Below are 18,365 nucleotides of genomic sequence, written 5' to 3'. Positions count from 1 at the left end.
AAAAAAAAATCACTTGATTTTCTTCACAGGGAGTCTTCTTAAGAGCATACTTCACTTTCTGGGCTTGCCTCCCTGGCCTGTTCTCCATTCTTTTTTTTCCCTCAGATATTTAAACCTTCAGTGCTACCATTTCTACTTAAGGATATTGAAACCAGTGCAATATATTGGACCTAGTAACCTATTTCCCAAAGATTCAATAGCTCGGTCTGGAGTGAAACAAATAGAGAGAGGGTTGTAGAATGGATGAATAGTGGTACTTTAAAGACCTGCCTGGTTATGACATCCTTCCACTGGTATGAGGCGCCAGCATGCTTCCTCATTCTTTCTGCTCAATTAAAAAAATAACAATTGTATCAAACTTGTACACCTCTCTCTCTTTTTTTAACACACACACATATACACCCTAAGAACAAAGATGATTTTCAGAGACAATACAGAATAGATTTGTGCTAATGAATAGATAGATAATAGATAGTTCTCTAAAAATGAATAATCTTCTCATAGTCCCTCTTTCAGCAATGAAACAGCACTTTTTGTTATTAATGTGCATTCCAACTCCTACTTTCATATTCATCCTTCAGTTTCAAAATACAGGGAGGGGCCTGTTGGGGAGTAAGAAAAATCCATCTTTTCAAACAATAGACCTATCTGTCCTTGCTTGCCAAATTCTGGCCACCAAAAGACCCAGGGAAAGCCCTAAAATTATAGCTTTTCTATACCTCAGTTTAGATACATATTTTAGGTTGTGTGTTCTTATAGGCAGGAGAGAGAGGAAACATGCAGTGAAAATTTGGTACCGTTAAGCTCCATCTGACCACTGGGATCTTTGTTCAATGTTTCTTCCTCAATCTTAGAGTCACTTTTCCATTTTCTCCTTTTGTTGCCTTTCCAGTTGCCACTTACCTCATTCAGGGTCCCTTGGCTGTAAGCTAAGATCTTAAAACTAAAAGGAACAAATTAGAAAAAAGCCTTGGAAGATAAACAAAATCCAATCCATGTCAAAAAAGAACTATACACTCTAGTGCTAACTAAAGTAGAATAACACAGTAATAGATTAGTTGAAATCAATCAAATGGGTCAAATGTGGACTTTTATAGAAGAGAGAAGTTTTAGAAAATGTATTACTTGAATCTAGAGAACTGATTCTAGATTCTAGATTCTAGATTCTAGATTCCAAATTCTAGATTCTAGATTCTAGAACTTTTGGCCCATTAACGGCCAAAGATGATGTAAAAAGAATTTCAAGGTATCTGTATTTCTAGAATTCGGATGTCTCAGATGTCAGCTGAGAGTGTAACCTCAAAAGTGCTTGTAATGCTAACCCAAAACTTGTTTGAATGACAAAACTGCTTCCAAGAGAATTAGTATTGTTAAACCTGGAGAATTAAATATATATATTTAAGTAAATCAAACCTATAGTACTAATATTTTTAGTAAGTTTAGAAACAATGAATGTATTTAAGAGAATTTGACCTATTACAAAAATATTTCATCCTTGTGATCCCAAATTAAATTGACAAGACTGGAAAACGAATTTATTTCAAAGATTTTATGTTGAAATCTATCAGTATTAGAAAATTTAAGAAAATCTACAACTTTTTTTTTATAAGTTAAATTTATCCTGTTATAATGGTTAGTTAGAGAGCTCTTTCAGATTGACTAAAGGACTTAAAAAAATTTTATCAACTTCTTAAGCATAGTTTAAAATGTTTAAGGGAATTTTAGTTTATGAATGGAATCAAACATTGTAATCAACTAGCTCCTTAAAAATAATTCTTAAAATTTGCTAGATTTTTAAGTAGAATAAAATGATTTAGTCGAATTTCAAAGCTTAAGGAAAAACTAGGTTTTTAACATAGAAATTTATAAATCAAAATTTAACATTTAAAAATAAAGTCTGTCTTGGGTAACATTTTCAGGATCCAAAAGCCAATCTCAAGAACAAAGCAATCTCATCGACAAGACAGACACAGTAGCTTCCTAATGCAATACCAGCCTTTTTCCTATGTCATTGCAGTCTGTGCACAGCCGATTGATGTTCCCAAGATGCTGTTAGGTAACATCTCTCTTCAGAAATCTCTAATTCTTTGACTTTTCCCTTTTTTGATTTAAGCAGAGAAAAACTGCAATACAAGATCTACGTTTTTACCTTATCCATTGCTTCAGGAGTCTCTTACTCACTCTTAAAATTCTGCTTTTAACCAGAAAGCCACCTTAATAACTAAGTCACTACCTCATTAAATTAATTTCCCCCTCTATTTTCTATTGTACTTAATTCAATACCATATTTAATAAGTTTTTTGCTAAGCTCCAGCAGTTCAAAATCTGGTTCATCAAGCCTATTTCTAAGACGAAAAATTCTTTTGGCTGCCTGCCTACCCTCAAATCCATTCTCTCCTTCCTCATGGGAATCTAACCCCAAATTTTGCCTAGTTATATTGCCAGCTGAATAAAAAGCTAAATTTATCAGCTTCCCTTTCAGCTAGGTGTGGCCATGTGACTAAGTTCTAGCCAATAAGATATGAGCATAACTTTTATGTGTGAGACTTATATTACTAAACCTGTCTCAAATTATATTTAAGCTTTATTTGTTTAAATCACCATTTTCTCTGTTAATTAAACAGGTCTTTGCCATTTGAAACTTGGTCTCTTTACTTCTAATCCATGTTCCATATTTATACACCACAAGAATCTTTTTAAACACAATTTTATCCTGTGTCCCAGAGCCTACAATGACTCCCTTTCAGTTTCTGTATTCATTCTATCACTTCTGCTGATTTGCATGGTCTTCCCTAATTTGGTTCTCATGTGCTTATTCAAATTTATTTCTTGGTATTTCCCAATCTACACATCTCCCTTTGCCTCCTACACAGGCACTTTAGATCAAGAACAAGTCAGAAACCAACAGAAGCCAGAACTAGGTATTAGATTAAACCAATGGACATTGGAAACATTGAAGGGCTATGCAGGCAACAGATTGCAGCTGTTTCAGTTACAAAGTATATTACTTCTCAAAGTATGTGGCAAGCTAGAGTCAGGATAGGATAGATTCAGGAACAGGATAAAAGACTTTTCATTTTTAACAGGCTGAGGTCAGTTTTTAAGAGTTCAAATCAATAAAAAAAATACACAAGAAAATACAAGCAGGGAAGGGGAACTGATATTCAAAGTCTGACATGGGCAAGCAGATCTATACAAAAGGTTCAACTCTCTTCGCATACTTGGCCCTACCTCACTTTGCTCTTACCTTCAATGTCTCCAGCTCTACAAACCTTGACTCTGTAGTCAGTTTCCTTCCTTTATATCTTTTCTTTAGGACACTTCCCTCTTGGCTTCTTTTCTTTGGAGTTACTACTAAAATGTAATTCTGGATTAAGTACTGATTCTCCTCCACTTCATGGATTTTCTCAGAGTTCAAAGTTGGCAAGAATTTACAGTGACAAATCTTCTTTGCAGCAGATGTTTCAGAGATTTTGGGGGGTTCAGAGGAAAAAAAAATAATTGTGATTTTCCAATAAATTTGCTAAACACTGCAGTGAATTATGAACCTGAGCAGAGGATAATCATCCAAGAGGCCCAAACATAATTAGCAAATATTTCGTATTTGAAAGCTATAGCTTAATTCGATTAATCAGGAAACTATCTTGTTTAAGTCTGGCCTTCTAAATTAAAAGTCATGGAATTAAAAAATTATATTTGATCATAATATTTAGTCATTTAGTACCATACTCAATTTTTAATAAAAATTCTGGGGTTTTTCATCTCTTTCAATACTTTTTACCTCAGTATTGTCACTTTTCCTCCCTGAAATAACACACAATGTGATATGGCAAGAAAGAAAAAAAGAGAGATTTTCTTGGGAGTTTCAAATTATCAAACTATCAAATCTGCACTTGAAACATGAAGTTTATTGTATGTCAATTATATTTCAATAAGCCTGCTTTTTAAAATGTCAAAATCCATGACAATACCACACTAAATGTATCCATGACACCTCTGAAGACATTTTTTAAAAAACAGCTTTAAGATATAATTCACATAATGTACAAATCACTCATTTAAAGTGTACAGATTCCCAAACTTTGTTGCAGTCAAATTGGTGTCTTTGTCTCCCCGCCAAACATATATGCTTTTCTATCATTCCATTTACTCTAAACATTCATTAAACAATCATTATTGAGTACTTACTATATGCCAAACATGTAGTAAGTCCCTACATGGAATGATGGCTCATTTCTAAAAGACCTAGCTCAACCCCAGTTCTTGGACTCTCCCATTTTCACTGCTTGTCCATTTGGCATTGTCAGCCATCTAATTACATTGCTGGTAAACTTTCCCATGTGCATTAAGTGTCTTTGTAACCTAGCTCTCTGACTCAGCACCTCACACATATTTTGTAGCGAATGATAAAACCTGGTCCTTGGAAAAGCTGTCCTTGAATAACCTTCTTCCTTCTAAGTCCATGAGCAATGGAGTCATAGGACCTGAAAGTTTTTAAATGATCTTGCTGAGATCCAAATTGTATTACATATTCCGTGACAAGGTCATCTTGCTGAACCCAGAACTCCTTGCCAGGGGCTGACACACTGTGCTTCTTACAATGGAAGATGAGAAGATCTGAGAAGACTGAAATCAAATACACACAGATTAGTGCCGTACTCAACTTCAATTAGATTTTTAAACCAATAAAAATGTGTGTGATTTCTACCAACCAGGAACAAGTGGTTTTTCAGAAATGAGATAGTTACCATTATGGGTAAGGTGACAGAATAATCTGGGTAAGAACACACAGTAAGCTATGGACCATATCAGCCAATGTTCTTCTCTGTATGAAAGACTGCTGTCAATTCCTCTATGAATGACATATGTTGTCGACTTTGCGGATGGATTGTTAAATGGGACACACACACACAGAGGCATATATGAAACAGACTGCTCTACAGAAAACAGAGGTAATCTCTGGAACTCCTTTCATCTAATTATTATTTGTAAATAAGCAGAATTGAAGTTCATTTGAGGGCTCATTAAGAATGACAAAGGTGACTGCTCATAAATCAAATACTGTCATGCTACCGTGCACTGACTGCAAATTAAAAAATGGCTCTGGCTTTCTATAGAAATACATCTAAAATGTTAATCATAAAAGAACTATGTTTTCTCTAGTTTCTGTTCACTGACTTTTAAAGCTGATTTTTTACTATTTCTTATTGTACTTACCCTTTTAATTTTCAGACTCATGTTATCACGCCTGAGAAAGTCTTTATATATTCCTTTATACAGGAAGATCCTGGATCTAAAAGGAATAAAATGGCCAGTGATGACAGTTCTTAAAAGCTGTGTTCATTTTTTACATTTAGAAGACCATACTTGTAAATCATGACCATCACTGAAACAAACACATCTTGAGTCCTGCTCTGCCCTGTGATGTTTCCTGAACAGTAAAAATACATTTTTTTTGTTTTTGTTCTAATCCCAGCCTCTGACTCAGAGTCAAGTAGAGTGGGTTTTTCATAAATATGCATTGAATGTCTGACTCAGTATTAATGTAAGACAGGACTGTGATTGGCAAGCGCTACCTGCAGGAGGCAGAGGAAATAATACAAGTGGAGATAATGCTGTTAGCAGATTTGATTTTATTTCTCTTGGAAGCTTGAGAACGAACAATCACTTATCTATCTGGTCAAACCTCTCCAGACCTCTCCCTTCAGGATCTCCAAGCAGTTCACATAAAAGGCCTCCACATAAGGCCCTCTTCCACCCAGTGCTGGAGGAAGAGCACAAGATGAAGAAGCAAATTGCTTCTAATTTAATTTATTACTTTCTTTCCATTTCAGCAGTTCATCAGAATCTATATAAAACTTTACATTCTAACGTAAAGATGAAATCAGAAATAAATTAAAAATACTATACTTGCTTAGATAACTTGTATACAAAATAATAGGTAACCATGATTTCTAGAATATGGGGCAAATTAAATTTTCATATATTTATGGATTTTATACTAGTATCTCTCTTCTCTTTTCAGTTAAAACTACAGAACCCAGCTTCCTGAAAGTTTCACTAAAAGTAAAAACCCAAAACAAAAAAAACCTTTTTTTTAACCACCTGGCCCCAACAGCTGATTTTATTGCAATTCCAGAGTTTTGTCTGGCTGTGGAGCACGCACTAGGCGGGAATGCACCAGCCCACTTGTAGGCCAGCCCCAGACGCACACAAGCACCCCGGGCAGGAGGAGAACCCGAGTCCGGGAACTCGGCCTCAGAGCCTGTCGCCCGTGGGCCAGGCGAGAAAGCAAGTACGACTCAGATCGAGAGGGCTGCTGGCCCTGCAGGCAGGCTAGAATTCCACCCGGGCGGCGAACTCACGGTCCCCTTCCACTGTAGGCGCTGGGACTTAACCCTTGGCATTCCAGCCTCTTTCGCAGACCCCACCCTACTTTCCAGACCGCGGCTGACTCCACTGCTTTTTAAAAGCCAGAGGGTAACGGGAGCGGCTATTCAAGGACGCAGGAGTCAGAGAACCCCTTCCTCTCCGGCCAAGACTTGAGAGATCGAAAAAAGCATTCAGAAAGACTGGATGAGCTGAAGCCAAGGGGCGGACCGATGACCGGGGGAGGAGGAGACTGATAGCTGACAACCTGCCCCCTCAGGGATGGTACGGTCCGACGAGGGGTGGGGCGAAGGAGGTGCTTTAGGGTCTCTCCCTGCCCTTCTCCCGCCTTGCTCTCCGCTGTCGCAGGAACGAATGAGCGCGCGCCCCGGTCACCCCTCCCCCGGCGCCGGCTCCCGAGCTCCGCCCCTCGCAGAGCCGCCCCCCTCCGCGGCTGCAGGGAGAGCTCGCCCCGCTCTGCAGCCGGCGCCACCTTCGTCGCCTCTTCCTGCTGCTGCTGGAGTGCAGGGGCCTTGCCCGCGGCTGCGCTGCCCTGGGTGGGCGGCGGGGCCCCCGCTGCTGCTGAGCGCTCGGCGCCGCGCACTGACAGGTGCAGAGTCTGGGCTGAAGACCCACCTGCGGCCGCCGCCAAGATGCCCACCATGAGGAGGACCGTGTCGGAGATCCGCTCCCGCGCCGAGGGTAAGTGGCAGCCGCAGCGCGGGATTGTGTGCGGAGCGGCTAGGGGATGGCTCGGGACCAGCCTGGGGTCGGGTCGTATGTGTGTGTGTTTGTGTCGGTGAAGAGATGCCAGTCCAACTTCTCCCCCAGACAAGTCTGGCTGTCGCCCCTGGCGGACCCTTCTTCCTGCGGCACCGCCAATGCACTTGCAGACCCCTTCCCAGCTCTGGAGTCCTTAGACTTGCATTACACCGCAGTGTGATTGTTTGGTTTGTGTCATCGAACGCTGTTGCCCAACCCACCTCCCTCCCCTCTAGCTCACAAACCTCCCCGTCTCCACTCAGATTCCCAGCCCGCCGCCCACCTTTTTTGCACCCACCATATCACCGCTCCCGAAGAAGTGGGTTTGCCTTTCCCAGGCTGCAGGATTGTTTGATTTACAGCCACTTGCTTCTCAGAACGCGAGGAGCCTTAATTAGATTTGGGTGTTCAGCGGGTACTGTGCGTTAAGGTCGCTGCGATTCTGCTTCATGGAGCCTCACCCAGCTCTCCTCTGAGGTTTCATTTTTGTTTTTCCTTTTGCCTGAAGTCCACACATTGATTGAACTGACTTTTCAGCAAGGTGGAAGCTGTTTTCTTTGCTCCACCCTGGGCCAGCTGTTGAATGGCTACATTTGACAGCGGTGAGCAACAGATGCCTAAGGGCAAGTAAGCTTTTGGAGGGCCAAAACACTCTTCATCCTAAGGAGCCCTCAGCATCTTGCCTAGCATGTGGCAGTCACTCAGTAAATATTCCTTGGTTTCGTTCATGTCAAAGCCAAGATTGTGTAGATCCCAATTTCTGTTTTCTGTTGTTTTTCTTTTCTGTAAACCCATACTTGACTCCTGCAAAGAGTGAAATAGACTATAGCTTTGAGAACTAGTCTATTTTGCCATAATCATTGATTCCTACTCTTGTCTACACCCCACCCTTTTAAAGTAAGGCAGGTGGTAAAGTGGTTTTTAGAAAAAAAGTTAGGAGAATAGGATTCCAGGGGTTTGAGACAGGCCATTGTCTTATTTTTTTTTTTCTCCTCAGAGTCCCCACATTAAAAATGGAGGACTGGGTTCTAATATCTATGATTTTCTGATTACAGTGCTTGGGAAATACTAAATGAAACTGCTCTGAGGAGAAGGCCAAACAAGAGTCAAAACTCACCTATGTACTAAATAGGAATTTAGTACATACTTACTGTTATTTGTAATATAATGAAAAAATATATAGGACATTACGGTTTTAGGTGCACAGTTATTCAACTGTTAAAAATGTGCATAGTATAAAAGTATTATTTTTTTATATACTTCTGAGTGAAATGAATGAATTTTCCTAAACACTATTTGAGTGAGCCATACAGGTAGTGAAAAATAGTGGTGATTAGTTGGGATTGTTCTTTCAAATAACAATTGATGAATCATATATTGTGGGAAATAGGGAACTGAGAAAAGACCTGAAAACAAGGCAAAACCTGTGTCATGTGAGAGGATTTTATTACTATTGAAAGGCTACAGTGTTATTTTTATTATATGTATTTTTCAAAGCCTTTTCACAAAGATTACCCAATAGAATGTTACAACACAACTGGAGGTTGGGAGGGTGGGCCCATCTGATAGTTGAGGAAACTGTGACCCAGGTGATTTAGCTACTTGCCCAAGGTTAAGTAACTAGTGCAGTGACACATTTGGATTAAAAAGCTCTGAGAAAACAAGGACTTTCTTATTCAATCTTTGTCTTCCCTGTGCATCAAGCACATTTTCAGAGGCATAGTGTGTGTCCCCTCCCTCCCATATTGGTTGGTTTTCATTTATTATGTGCTTAACATTTTGCTCGGGACTGCGGTTAGGACATGAATAATGGCTCTATGGGCTGGTGCCCTGGCTCATTGCCTGCTCTGCCCACACTTTTCTTTCCAAAGGAGTATTCTCCTTTGATGGTTCCCACTGCCCAAAGGGCCTTGTTCTGAACTGCAGCCCCCTTGGCCTCAGCCAGTTGGACCCAGGAAGGCTCCTGATCCATGGGCAAACAATCCATAGGTGGCTCAGACACTTGTCACCCTGTGGTTGGGCTCAAAAAGATTTTCTGTGGTGATCATCTCATGGGATGGGTTAAGCTCAGAGATTTAAGGTGAAAGTTGAAGCAAAAAGGAACAGAGGTGAACAGGCTAGTAGAGAAAATAATGGCTGGCTAGAATAGATCATGCAAATGCTGCTGTTATAAGGAAGCAAAAACTATGAGCGAACAGAAAGATAGGAGAGAGAATAGATTGGATGGAGACAATGAAGCAGAGAGAGACACATGCTGAGGGACAGACCCTGGAGCACCTCCCTCCCTTCCTGAGTTTTCTAGTCCCAGTTCCCAAATAGCTTTAAAATAAGCTCCTTTTTTTCCTTGAAGTTACTCGAATGAGTTTCTATTCCCTGCATCCATATTGGCCAGATGCATGACTGTCCTATGTGCAAGTTATTTACAACCAACCAAACTGGGGAGAAAAGACTTACATGAAATAAAGAATAAATAGTCTAGGAGGGGATGTTGTTAATTGAACATTGTGCTTGCTATGAGAGACTAGGTCTTGTGGAAGATCAGGACATAAGAGCATGAGGCCTACTGAGAGAACACTTCACTGAGGAATGAGTTGAGATGATTGTTCATGCAGTGCTTCTCAAACTCTAAGGTGCACATGACTACCTGGGTGTCCTTTGTTACAGATTCTAAATCAGTTGGTCTGCTGTGGGGTTGGAGTTGCATTTCTGACGAGCTCATTCTGACAATGCTGATGCCGGCCTGCAGGTCACAGCAAGGTTCTAAAGGATATTGCCATCTATTTCAGTAGTCAGGAGAGTGTTGAAGATAGAGAGTTACCTACTAAAAAAATGGTAAAAGTTAACATGGCTTATTTGAGAGTTCTTAAGGAAATTGGCCAGGCGCTGAGAGAAACTCAGGAAGTAGGATGCAAATTTAGATGGGTGAGGTACTGCAGGACTACAGAGCATTTTGAATGCCAAGATAAGTCATTTAGATATAGAATCTAATGTTTGACGAGGATCTAAGAGTTTGTCTAATCCAATGTCTCATTCAAACATGACTCCAGTGTATTAATATCTCTAACAGGGCCAGATAGGAGGCAAATCATTATAGGGGAGTGACATCTCCAAAGAAATATTTTAGAAAAATTAGTTGGGAAGTATGTTGGATGGTTTGGAGGGAGTGACACTGTAGATAGACTCTGTGGTTAAAAAAAAAAAGTCTAAAAATGGTAAAGGCCAGGATTAGTATTGGAGTGGAGAAGTGAGAAGTGAGAATAAGAAGGGAGGAATTAGAGATATTTCTGAGTAAATCATTCACTCGTTCATCAGATGTCTATTGAACACCTACAAGTGAGCAGAGTACCTGCCTTGGAGGTACTTACATTCTAGTGAGGTGAGAGAAAAAGCAAACACAATAAATTAGCAAATTATAGAACTTCCTCTGTGGTAACTACAATGGAAAAAAATTAAAAGTAAGATGCCTAAGGTTGGAGGATGAATTGCAGTTTTAAATAGGTTAGTTAGGCTAGCCTTCATTGAAAAGTCGGAGAAGGAAAAGGAGTTAATTTGGAAGGGATCTGGGAGAAGGATGTTCCAGCCAGAAGGAAAAACCAGAGCAAAGTCCCCAAGGCAAGAGAGAATCAGAAATGTTGAAGTAACTGTGAGGGGTAGGATAGTAAGAAATGAGGTCACAAGGGTCACATAGTAGGACATCAAGATATAGTGAATGTAGGGCAAGAGACAAAAGGATTTAAAATAATAGGAGATTCTCAAGTAGTAATTTAAAATTTTAATGTTAGGCATCCATTAACACTGAAGTTTCCTGGGCTGTCTCATGAAGATTCTGTTTAGTAGATCTTTTTATTAAGGAACTGTGCTTTCCAGTCTTGAACCTGATTGATTGGAGAAATCTATTAAAGGATAAGGAAATTGAGAAGGAGAGTCAATACAATAAGAGAAGATATAAATTCAAATTTTGAAGTAATTATGGAACATCCAAATGGACATATTTTGAAGATACCTAGAACTTCGGAGGTTAGATGTATTAAAAATCAAACGGGGCTCTTGAGTTCAGAGATAATAGTTGAAACCTTCGTGATAGATAAATTTGTAAGAAACCAAGAGTAGATAAAGGGGAAGGCTAAGAATTTTATATTTATTCACTTTTACCCCAACTAAATCTAATGGGTCTCTGAGTATAGCTTAGTAATGCACTGAAAAAATAGTGGTTTACACAGAATAGTTTTTCTAACTCTTGTAAAACTAGTATGGAGGTAGGCGGTGTGGGTCAGCTATGCCCACTACATACTGGCTTCTTATGGCTTTCTGCTTCACCATCCTGAATGTATTACTTCCTAAAGTCATAACGTGGTCCCTGGGGTTCCAGCCATTGTATAGGAGTTCCAGGTAGGAAAAAATGGAAGAGTGAGAGACCAAAGAGTTTTCCTAGAAGTACTACACAAAGACTAATGCTGATTTCACATTGGCTCCCATATGCAAGGGAAGCTGGGAAATGGAGTTTTCTAGCTGGGCACATTACTTAGTGTTTTATTACTGAAAGAAAAAGGAAAAATGGTTGTTTGGTAGGCTCAGTCACCATCGGGTACTCAGATGGTCAAAGGCTTTTGCTCAAATGAATGTTCTAGAGCTCTTAATTTACAAAATAATAAACATTAAATTGTTCAAAACTATGGAAATGAACCAAAAATACATACCTATCCAATGATTTGCATTTTCTTCTGGGGAATATTATAAAGCTAAAATGTAAGATATTCATTTGATTATGTAAAGCATGTGGTAAGTGATAAATTTAAGGGTTGTTTTAGAGATTGTTTTCCTAAACTGGTCTGTATAAATGGTAGCTTTAGAATGTTTGTAATTATGTAGATACTATGTTTCATTTACTTAAAAGATAACAAAAGGAGCCTTAATTTCTCTAAGAACTGTTAATGCAAAAATTTTAGGAGACTATTTCACTCATCCAGATTTAAAAAATTACTAAGATTCTTCATTCCCTCAAGAAGCATGTTATGCACCTGTGTGCCAGCTAATAGGGTGGTAGGACCAAAAAATGTGGTGAGTGAAGATGTCAAAGGAAACGTGGAGATGAGTTAAAGATTTAGAACTGACATGGCCCTCTGAGAGAGAGAGAGTGTGAATTTAGTGATATACTTCATGTAATCAATATTTGGGAATACCCAATACACGTCATTTTGCTTTGTGTAATTCTTAAGATTTAAGTGTGTGGGAGAATTAAATTATTTTAGGTTTTCTAATCTATAGTATATCATTCATTTCTTCATTATGTATCATTTCAAAAACAGAGAGAATTGGATCATGTTCCTACCTTACAACCACAGGAAAGTTTGCGTAGATCAGCATATACTTTTGAAGATAGTGATGTTTGTTGTCCAGGTCTCAATTCTCATTGTTTTTTATTATCACTCAAGCAACAATTTCACTCCTCGCTGGAGCCACGTCTTTCAATGCTCTTATCCCCTGGATAGGAAGCTTCCTAAAGGCAGGGATTTTTGTGTTTTCTTTACTGATGTGTTGCTTCCACAGAGGACATTGCCTGCCACATAGTAGGAGCTCAGATATTGGTTGAATTAGTAAGTGAATCTTATGACCTAGACAAGAGGTGACCTACAGATACCTTATAATTAGACCTACCTGATACTCTCTTGCTGGAACCTGAGTACCACAAAGGAAGCAATTTTTATGTGATCTATTCACTGCTGTATGCTCTGCACTTGCAGCTTTGCCTACCACACAGTTGTCAGATAAATGGATAACTCTGAACTTTGTTTTTAATGAAAGAACTTAACTTCTTTCTGTTGATTGCAGAAGTGAAACCTGTTCGTTGGAAAAATTCACTGTGCAGAAGGTATTAAGAAGACAGTAAAAATCACCCCAAACTATGCCATCCAAATATAACTGCTGTTAACATTTTAATATATTCTTTCCAACTATTTTCCAGGAGAGAAGTATATTTATTTGTTAAGAAGGATGAGATTATATTCTTTTTTCTCCATTTACGATTTCATGGAAATCCTTGCCTATCAAAGAGAGATTTATGTGAACTTTATGAAAAGGATGGGATTTTTAAATTTATTTTTCTAGTTTTATCAATATATAATTGATACATAAAGTAGTAGTTTCAGGTGTACAACATAATGATTCGATATATGTATATATTACAAAATGATCGCCACAATAAGTTTAGTTAATGTCACCTCACAGTTACAAAATGTTTTTCCTTGTGATGAAAATGTTTAAGATCTACTCTCTTAGCAACTTTCAAATATACAATACAGTATTGTTAACTACAGTCACCATGCTGTACATTATATCCCAGAACTTCTTTATAACTGGAAGTTTGTACTTTTGACCACCTTTACCTATGGGAAAGGAATTTTGTCTAATGTCACTCTTATATTCTCAGTGCCTAGAGCAGCCCCTGGCATTTGGTAGGGTCCCAGTAATTATTTGATGAATGCATAGATCAATTATTTTATGGCATCTTAGCATTTTTATGTTCATGTATAATATATGTGAGAATATAGGTCATTTCAGTTTTTTTAAACAAACCACTCGTGAATAAACATCTTTATACATCTTTGTACACTGTTCTATTTATTTCTTTGTAAAAAGCCCCAGGAAAAAGGATTGCTAGAGCAAAAGTATGTACTCTTTTATTGACTGCTGATATACATTTCAAAATTGCTAGAAAGATAATCCCAGTTTACACTCTCACTGAAAGTGAACAGGAGTCCCTATTTCTCTACCCCTCCTTCAGCATTAGATAGTTGCCTTTTTTATCTTTATAAATATGTAGTACAAAAAATGAATGTTTTAGGGAGAGGAAAAAAATGGCGTAGATCGTAGAGGCTCTGTTCATCCCTCTGGTGACCAAATCAAAGTTGTGACGGAAACAAGGAGCAGCAGCAAGGAAAAATCGCCTGGGATCTAGATGAACAAGCCATACAACTAGGGAGAAATCCAAAAAATCACCCCACAACAGCAGAAGGTAGGAAGGGGCAAGGACGTGGGGCTGCCCGGTCCCAAGCTGCTGAGTGAGACAGAAGCGGCAGCGGCGGCAGACGTCTCTTAAAGGGGCCGCGTCAGCGAGTGGGTTTTCATGGTGACAGACCTGCTTGCTCTGAGCACCAGTGCCCGTTCAGCTGCGTGCAGGGGGCACCAGGGACTTACAGGGAGACATTTTCGGAATGAGGGCTGAGGCGAGTCATACTTGGTACAGAAGTGCCAGCGGTATCCATTGTTCCCTTTTGAGCCCTCCCCCCTAACAGTGCGCTGGGCACAGGGCTGCCATAGCTGTGATGTCATCAAACTGGATAACAAGTCACTCCGCCCAGAGGATTCCTGACTTGCCTCCCCCAACTTGTAGCCCCACCCAAACCACATCGAGGTGTATCCTCAGCGAGTCAGGTGCTCCTTGCTGAGACTCACTCTGGTGAAGGCAGCTGACCTCAGTTTCTGGTGTGGCCTTTTGAGGCAACTATAAGCACAGCATCTATGGATTGCTTGCTAAATCTTAACAGGTAGCCCTGGAGGGGTAGAGCTTGCACCAAATTTGGCCTGCAGCTGAACCTCTCTCAGAGCTGTGCCACTGGACACCTACTTCACAAATCCACACTAATAAGACCGGGAGACTTAGTACATAGAAACAGACATGGAAAGGCAGCCAAAATGGGAAGACAAAGAAGCAGAAACCATATGACAGAACAGAACAGAGATCCAGATATAATGGAGTCAAGTAATCTAACAGAGTGCAGAGTTCAAAACACTGGTTATAAAGATGCTCAATGAACTTGTGGGAAGTGTAGATAAATTCAGTGAGAACTTCACCAAAGAGATTAAAAAAAAAAAACAACATAAAAATGGAAGTAGAAATTATAAAAGGGAACCAGTCTGAAATGAAGAACACATTATCTGAGATGAGAAGTTTATTAAATGTAATAAACAAAGGAATAAACAAAGTGAATAAAGAAGAGGATCACATGCCCTATCTAGAGGACAGGAAAGCCAATCAGGACGGTCAATCAGAATGGCAAGAAAAAAGATGCCAAGACTATAAAAATAATTTAAGGAGGATATGGAACACTATTAAGGCTCCAAATATTTGTCTGATCGGTGTAACAGAAGAAAATCAAGATGTTGAACAGCTGTTTGAAGAAATAATGATGGATAACTTCCCTAACTTGGTGAAGGAAATGGACATAAAACCTCAGGAAGCTCAGAGAATTCCAAAAATCAGGGACCCAAAGAGGCCCACACCAAGACGCATCATAATTAAAATGCCAAAGGTTAAATACAAAGAATATTAAAAGCAAGAGAAAAAAAATAATTACATATAAGGGAACACCCATAAGACTGGCAACTAATTTCTCAAAAGAAACTGTGCAGGACAGAAGGGCGTGGCAAAAAAATATTCAAAAGCATGAAGACTCAGGATATATAACCACGAATAATTTATCCAGCAAAGCTATCATTTAGAGTTGATGGACAGATAAAGAGCTTCCCAGACAAAAATAAACTAAAAGAATTTATCACCACTAAGCCAGAATTACAGGAAATGTTGGAGGGACTTCTTTAAGAAGAAAAAACATGTATCAAAAACAAAGAATGGTAACAACTACATTCCTACAATAAATACCTTAAATGGAAAGGAATTAAGTGCTCCAATCAAAATAAAGAGTGGCTGAAAAGATAATAAAACAAGACCCCTACATGTGAAAAGGAAGGGAATGGAAAAAGATACTGCTTTGATGAACCTAGAAGGTATTTAAGTTAGAGAAAGATAAACACTATATGATTTATATGCGGAATTTAAGGAATAAAAAGAACAAACCAAAAACAAACTCACAAATATAGTGGACAATATGGTGACAGACAGAGGGGAGGGGGTTCTGGGGGCCTGAGAGAATGGGATGAAGGGTTAAAGAAGTACAAATTAGTAGCTGCATGGCATAGGGAATGCAGTTAGCTTTTAATACATCGGCTAGGTGGAGGGTCGGGGAGGGAGGGAGCAATTGGGGGGATCATTTTACTAACTATATAGATGTCTATCCAATGTATGGTATACTTGAAACTAATTAAAATTTTAAATATAAAGAATGTTTATATTGCTTTGTTTATTAGATTGCATACATTTTAGTAAGTTTAGTGATTATTTTCCTGAATTGTTTATTAATGTTACTTTATGAGATTTGTTTTGTATTGAATTTTAAGAGCGCATATATTGAAGATGTTAACTTTTCTCTCTTTTAACTTTTTGTAATGCTTTCTTATGTATGTAAATTAATTTTTATGAAGTATAATCTTTTAGTTTTTTTCTTAAAATTTCTGCTTTAATTGTCATTTTTCTCTTTTCAAGTTAATGATAATTTTTCACTTACATTTTCTAGTACTTTCAGGTTTCATTTTAAACAGATGTGGGATTTATTTGTGAGATGTGAGGTAGGGATCTAATTTTTTTTTTCTTAAATTATTATCCACTTCATGTGATAATCATATATTTAATAATCCATTCTTCCCATACTGGTTTGAGGCACTTCTTTTATATACTATATTTACATGTATATGAATCATTTCTGGATTAATTATACATTAATTAATGTCTCTCCTCCCCACCCCATTTTCCTCTGTCTTTAATTTTATTTCTGGCTATTTTCATATTTTTTTCACCTGAACCAGTGACTGCATCACTGAATCATTGAGTCAAGTTAAAAAATTTGTTGGGATATTTATTGGAATTTAAAATTTACATTTATAAATTTATGGTGAGAGAAGTAACTGACATCTTTCACATATTGAGTCATTTAAGCTTAGCTTTTCTCTCTATTTATTGGTATTTCTTTCATGTGCTAGGGAGAGATTTCTTAAAATAAATCAGCTCATTTAAATGATTTGTTCCTATATGACTTATATTTTATGAAGATACTGTGAATATGATCCTCTGTAAAATTCAATGTTCTTGTTTGTGACTGTTAGCACATGTAAGGTGGAAGCTGTCGATTTTGAAACTGACCATCAGTCTGAATTCTTTCATTTTAAATAGTTTTTCAGTTAATTTTCATCAACATAGGTTTAGAAATGATATATCATATGGCAAAGTATTTTTAAAGAAAGTTTTCAGTTAATCAGACTTGATCAGGTATATTTTAGTTATACTATTTTTTCAGCAAGATTGATTCACCTTTATCGGCTGAAATATTATGTGCTCTGGTTCCAGCTTACTACTTTTAAGGTTTCACATAGTAGCCCTTACATAATAGCTAAGATATTGTTCTTTCTTATACTTGCTGCTAGGGGTAGTAGTCAGGATTTAGACCATCTAGCATTTAATTAATGGTTTCATTGAATCTACTTATATCGAGTTGATATATCGTATCTTTTATCAGCACTAAAAGAAATAAAATGTAAACCACAAATTCTAGACACATATGTAGTTTTAAATATTCCATAGCCACGTTTTAAAAATAGAAGCAGGTGAAATTGCTTATGTACTTATATATCCAAAATACTATTTTATCATGTTATTGATATGAAAATTAAGAGACAGTTCGCATTCATTTTATGTACCAATTTTTCTAAATCTATATGTTTTATATTTACAATACATCTCCATTTGGATGACTTAGTTCCATTTCAAGCAGGACTCAGTTGCCACACTCAGTGGCTAGTGGCTGCCATCCTGCACAGCACAGCTGTGGATTATATTATACCTCCTCTATCCTGGGTTACATGTTAGGATTTGCTAGAGTTTTTCAAAATCTAAAATTTTATAGTGGAAACCATAGCTTATTAAAAATACATCTACGACTTTCAACTTCCTTCTGTACAACAGAAGGCAATCACGAATGTCCTCATGAAACCTCACACATTATGTTAGTGCTTAGGGAATACTGCTTCTGGTATGGCCCTCGTGGCAATTTAGAGATTTTATGTAAGTACATCATGGCATCTTTTGAAGCCTGTTGTTTTGTTCTCGTTTTTTCAAATCCCTTTTTAAATAGATTTGATAAGCGAAAACCATCCTGCCCCACCTTCCTATTAGTTTTTATTTAAATGTTAATATGAATCTGTGTACATAGTAGCTTTGAATAGTATGTTTTTATATACAATGGTACCATTACTTTGTTGCTCTATGGTACCATAGAACTTGATTTCATGGGTCATTTACACAGCTAACTGGGCAAAAGGAAGTAAGTATCTGTTTTAAATTGAGC

The 18,365-nt window shown here is 38.1% G+C and overlaps 1 protein-coding gene across 1 annotated transcript in view; it reads left to right on the top strand.

The window, feature by feature from the left end:
* The first annotated feature begins 6,885 nt into the window (after positions 1–6,885).
* Positions 6,886–18,365, top strand: part of ATP8A1 (ATPase phospholipid transporting 8A1) — a 234,393-nt gene continuing 222,913 nt past the window's right edge. Inside the window, exon 1 of the mRNA XM_023532240.1 lies at positions 6,886–7,071. Within this exon, the coding sequence (XP_023388008.1) occupies positions 7,023–7,071 (49 nt within the window). The 5' untranslated portion in view covers positions 6,886–7,022. The remainder of the gene's footprint in view (positions 7,072–18,365) is intronic.

The sequence above is a fragment of the Pteropus vampyrus genome, unplaced genomic scaffold (assembly GCF_000151845.1).
Source record: "Pteropus vampyrus isolate Shadow unplaced genomic scaffold, Pvam_2.0 Scaffold79, whole genome shotgun sequence".
Taxonomy (NCBI): domain Eukaryota; kingdom Metazoa; phylum Chordata; class Mammalia; order Chiroptera; family Pteropodidae; genus Pteropus; species Pteropus vampyrus.
The sequence above is the reverse complement of the archived record's forward strand: the minus strand, read 5'-3'. Positions and strand labels throughout refer to the sequence as shown.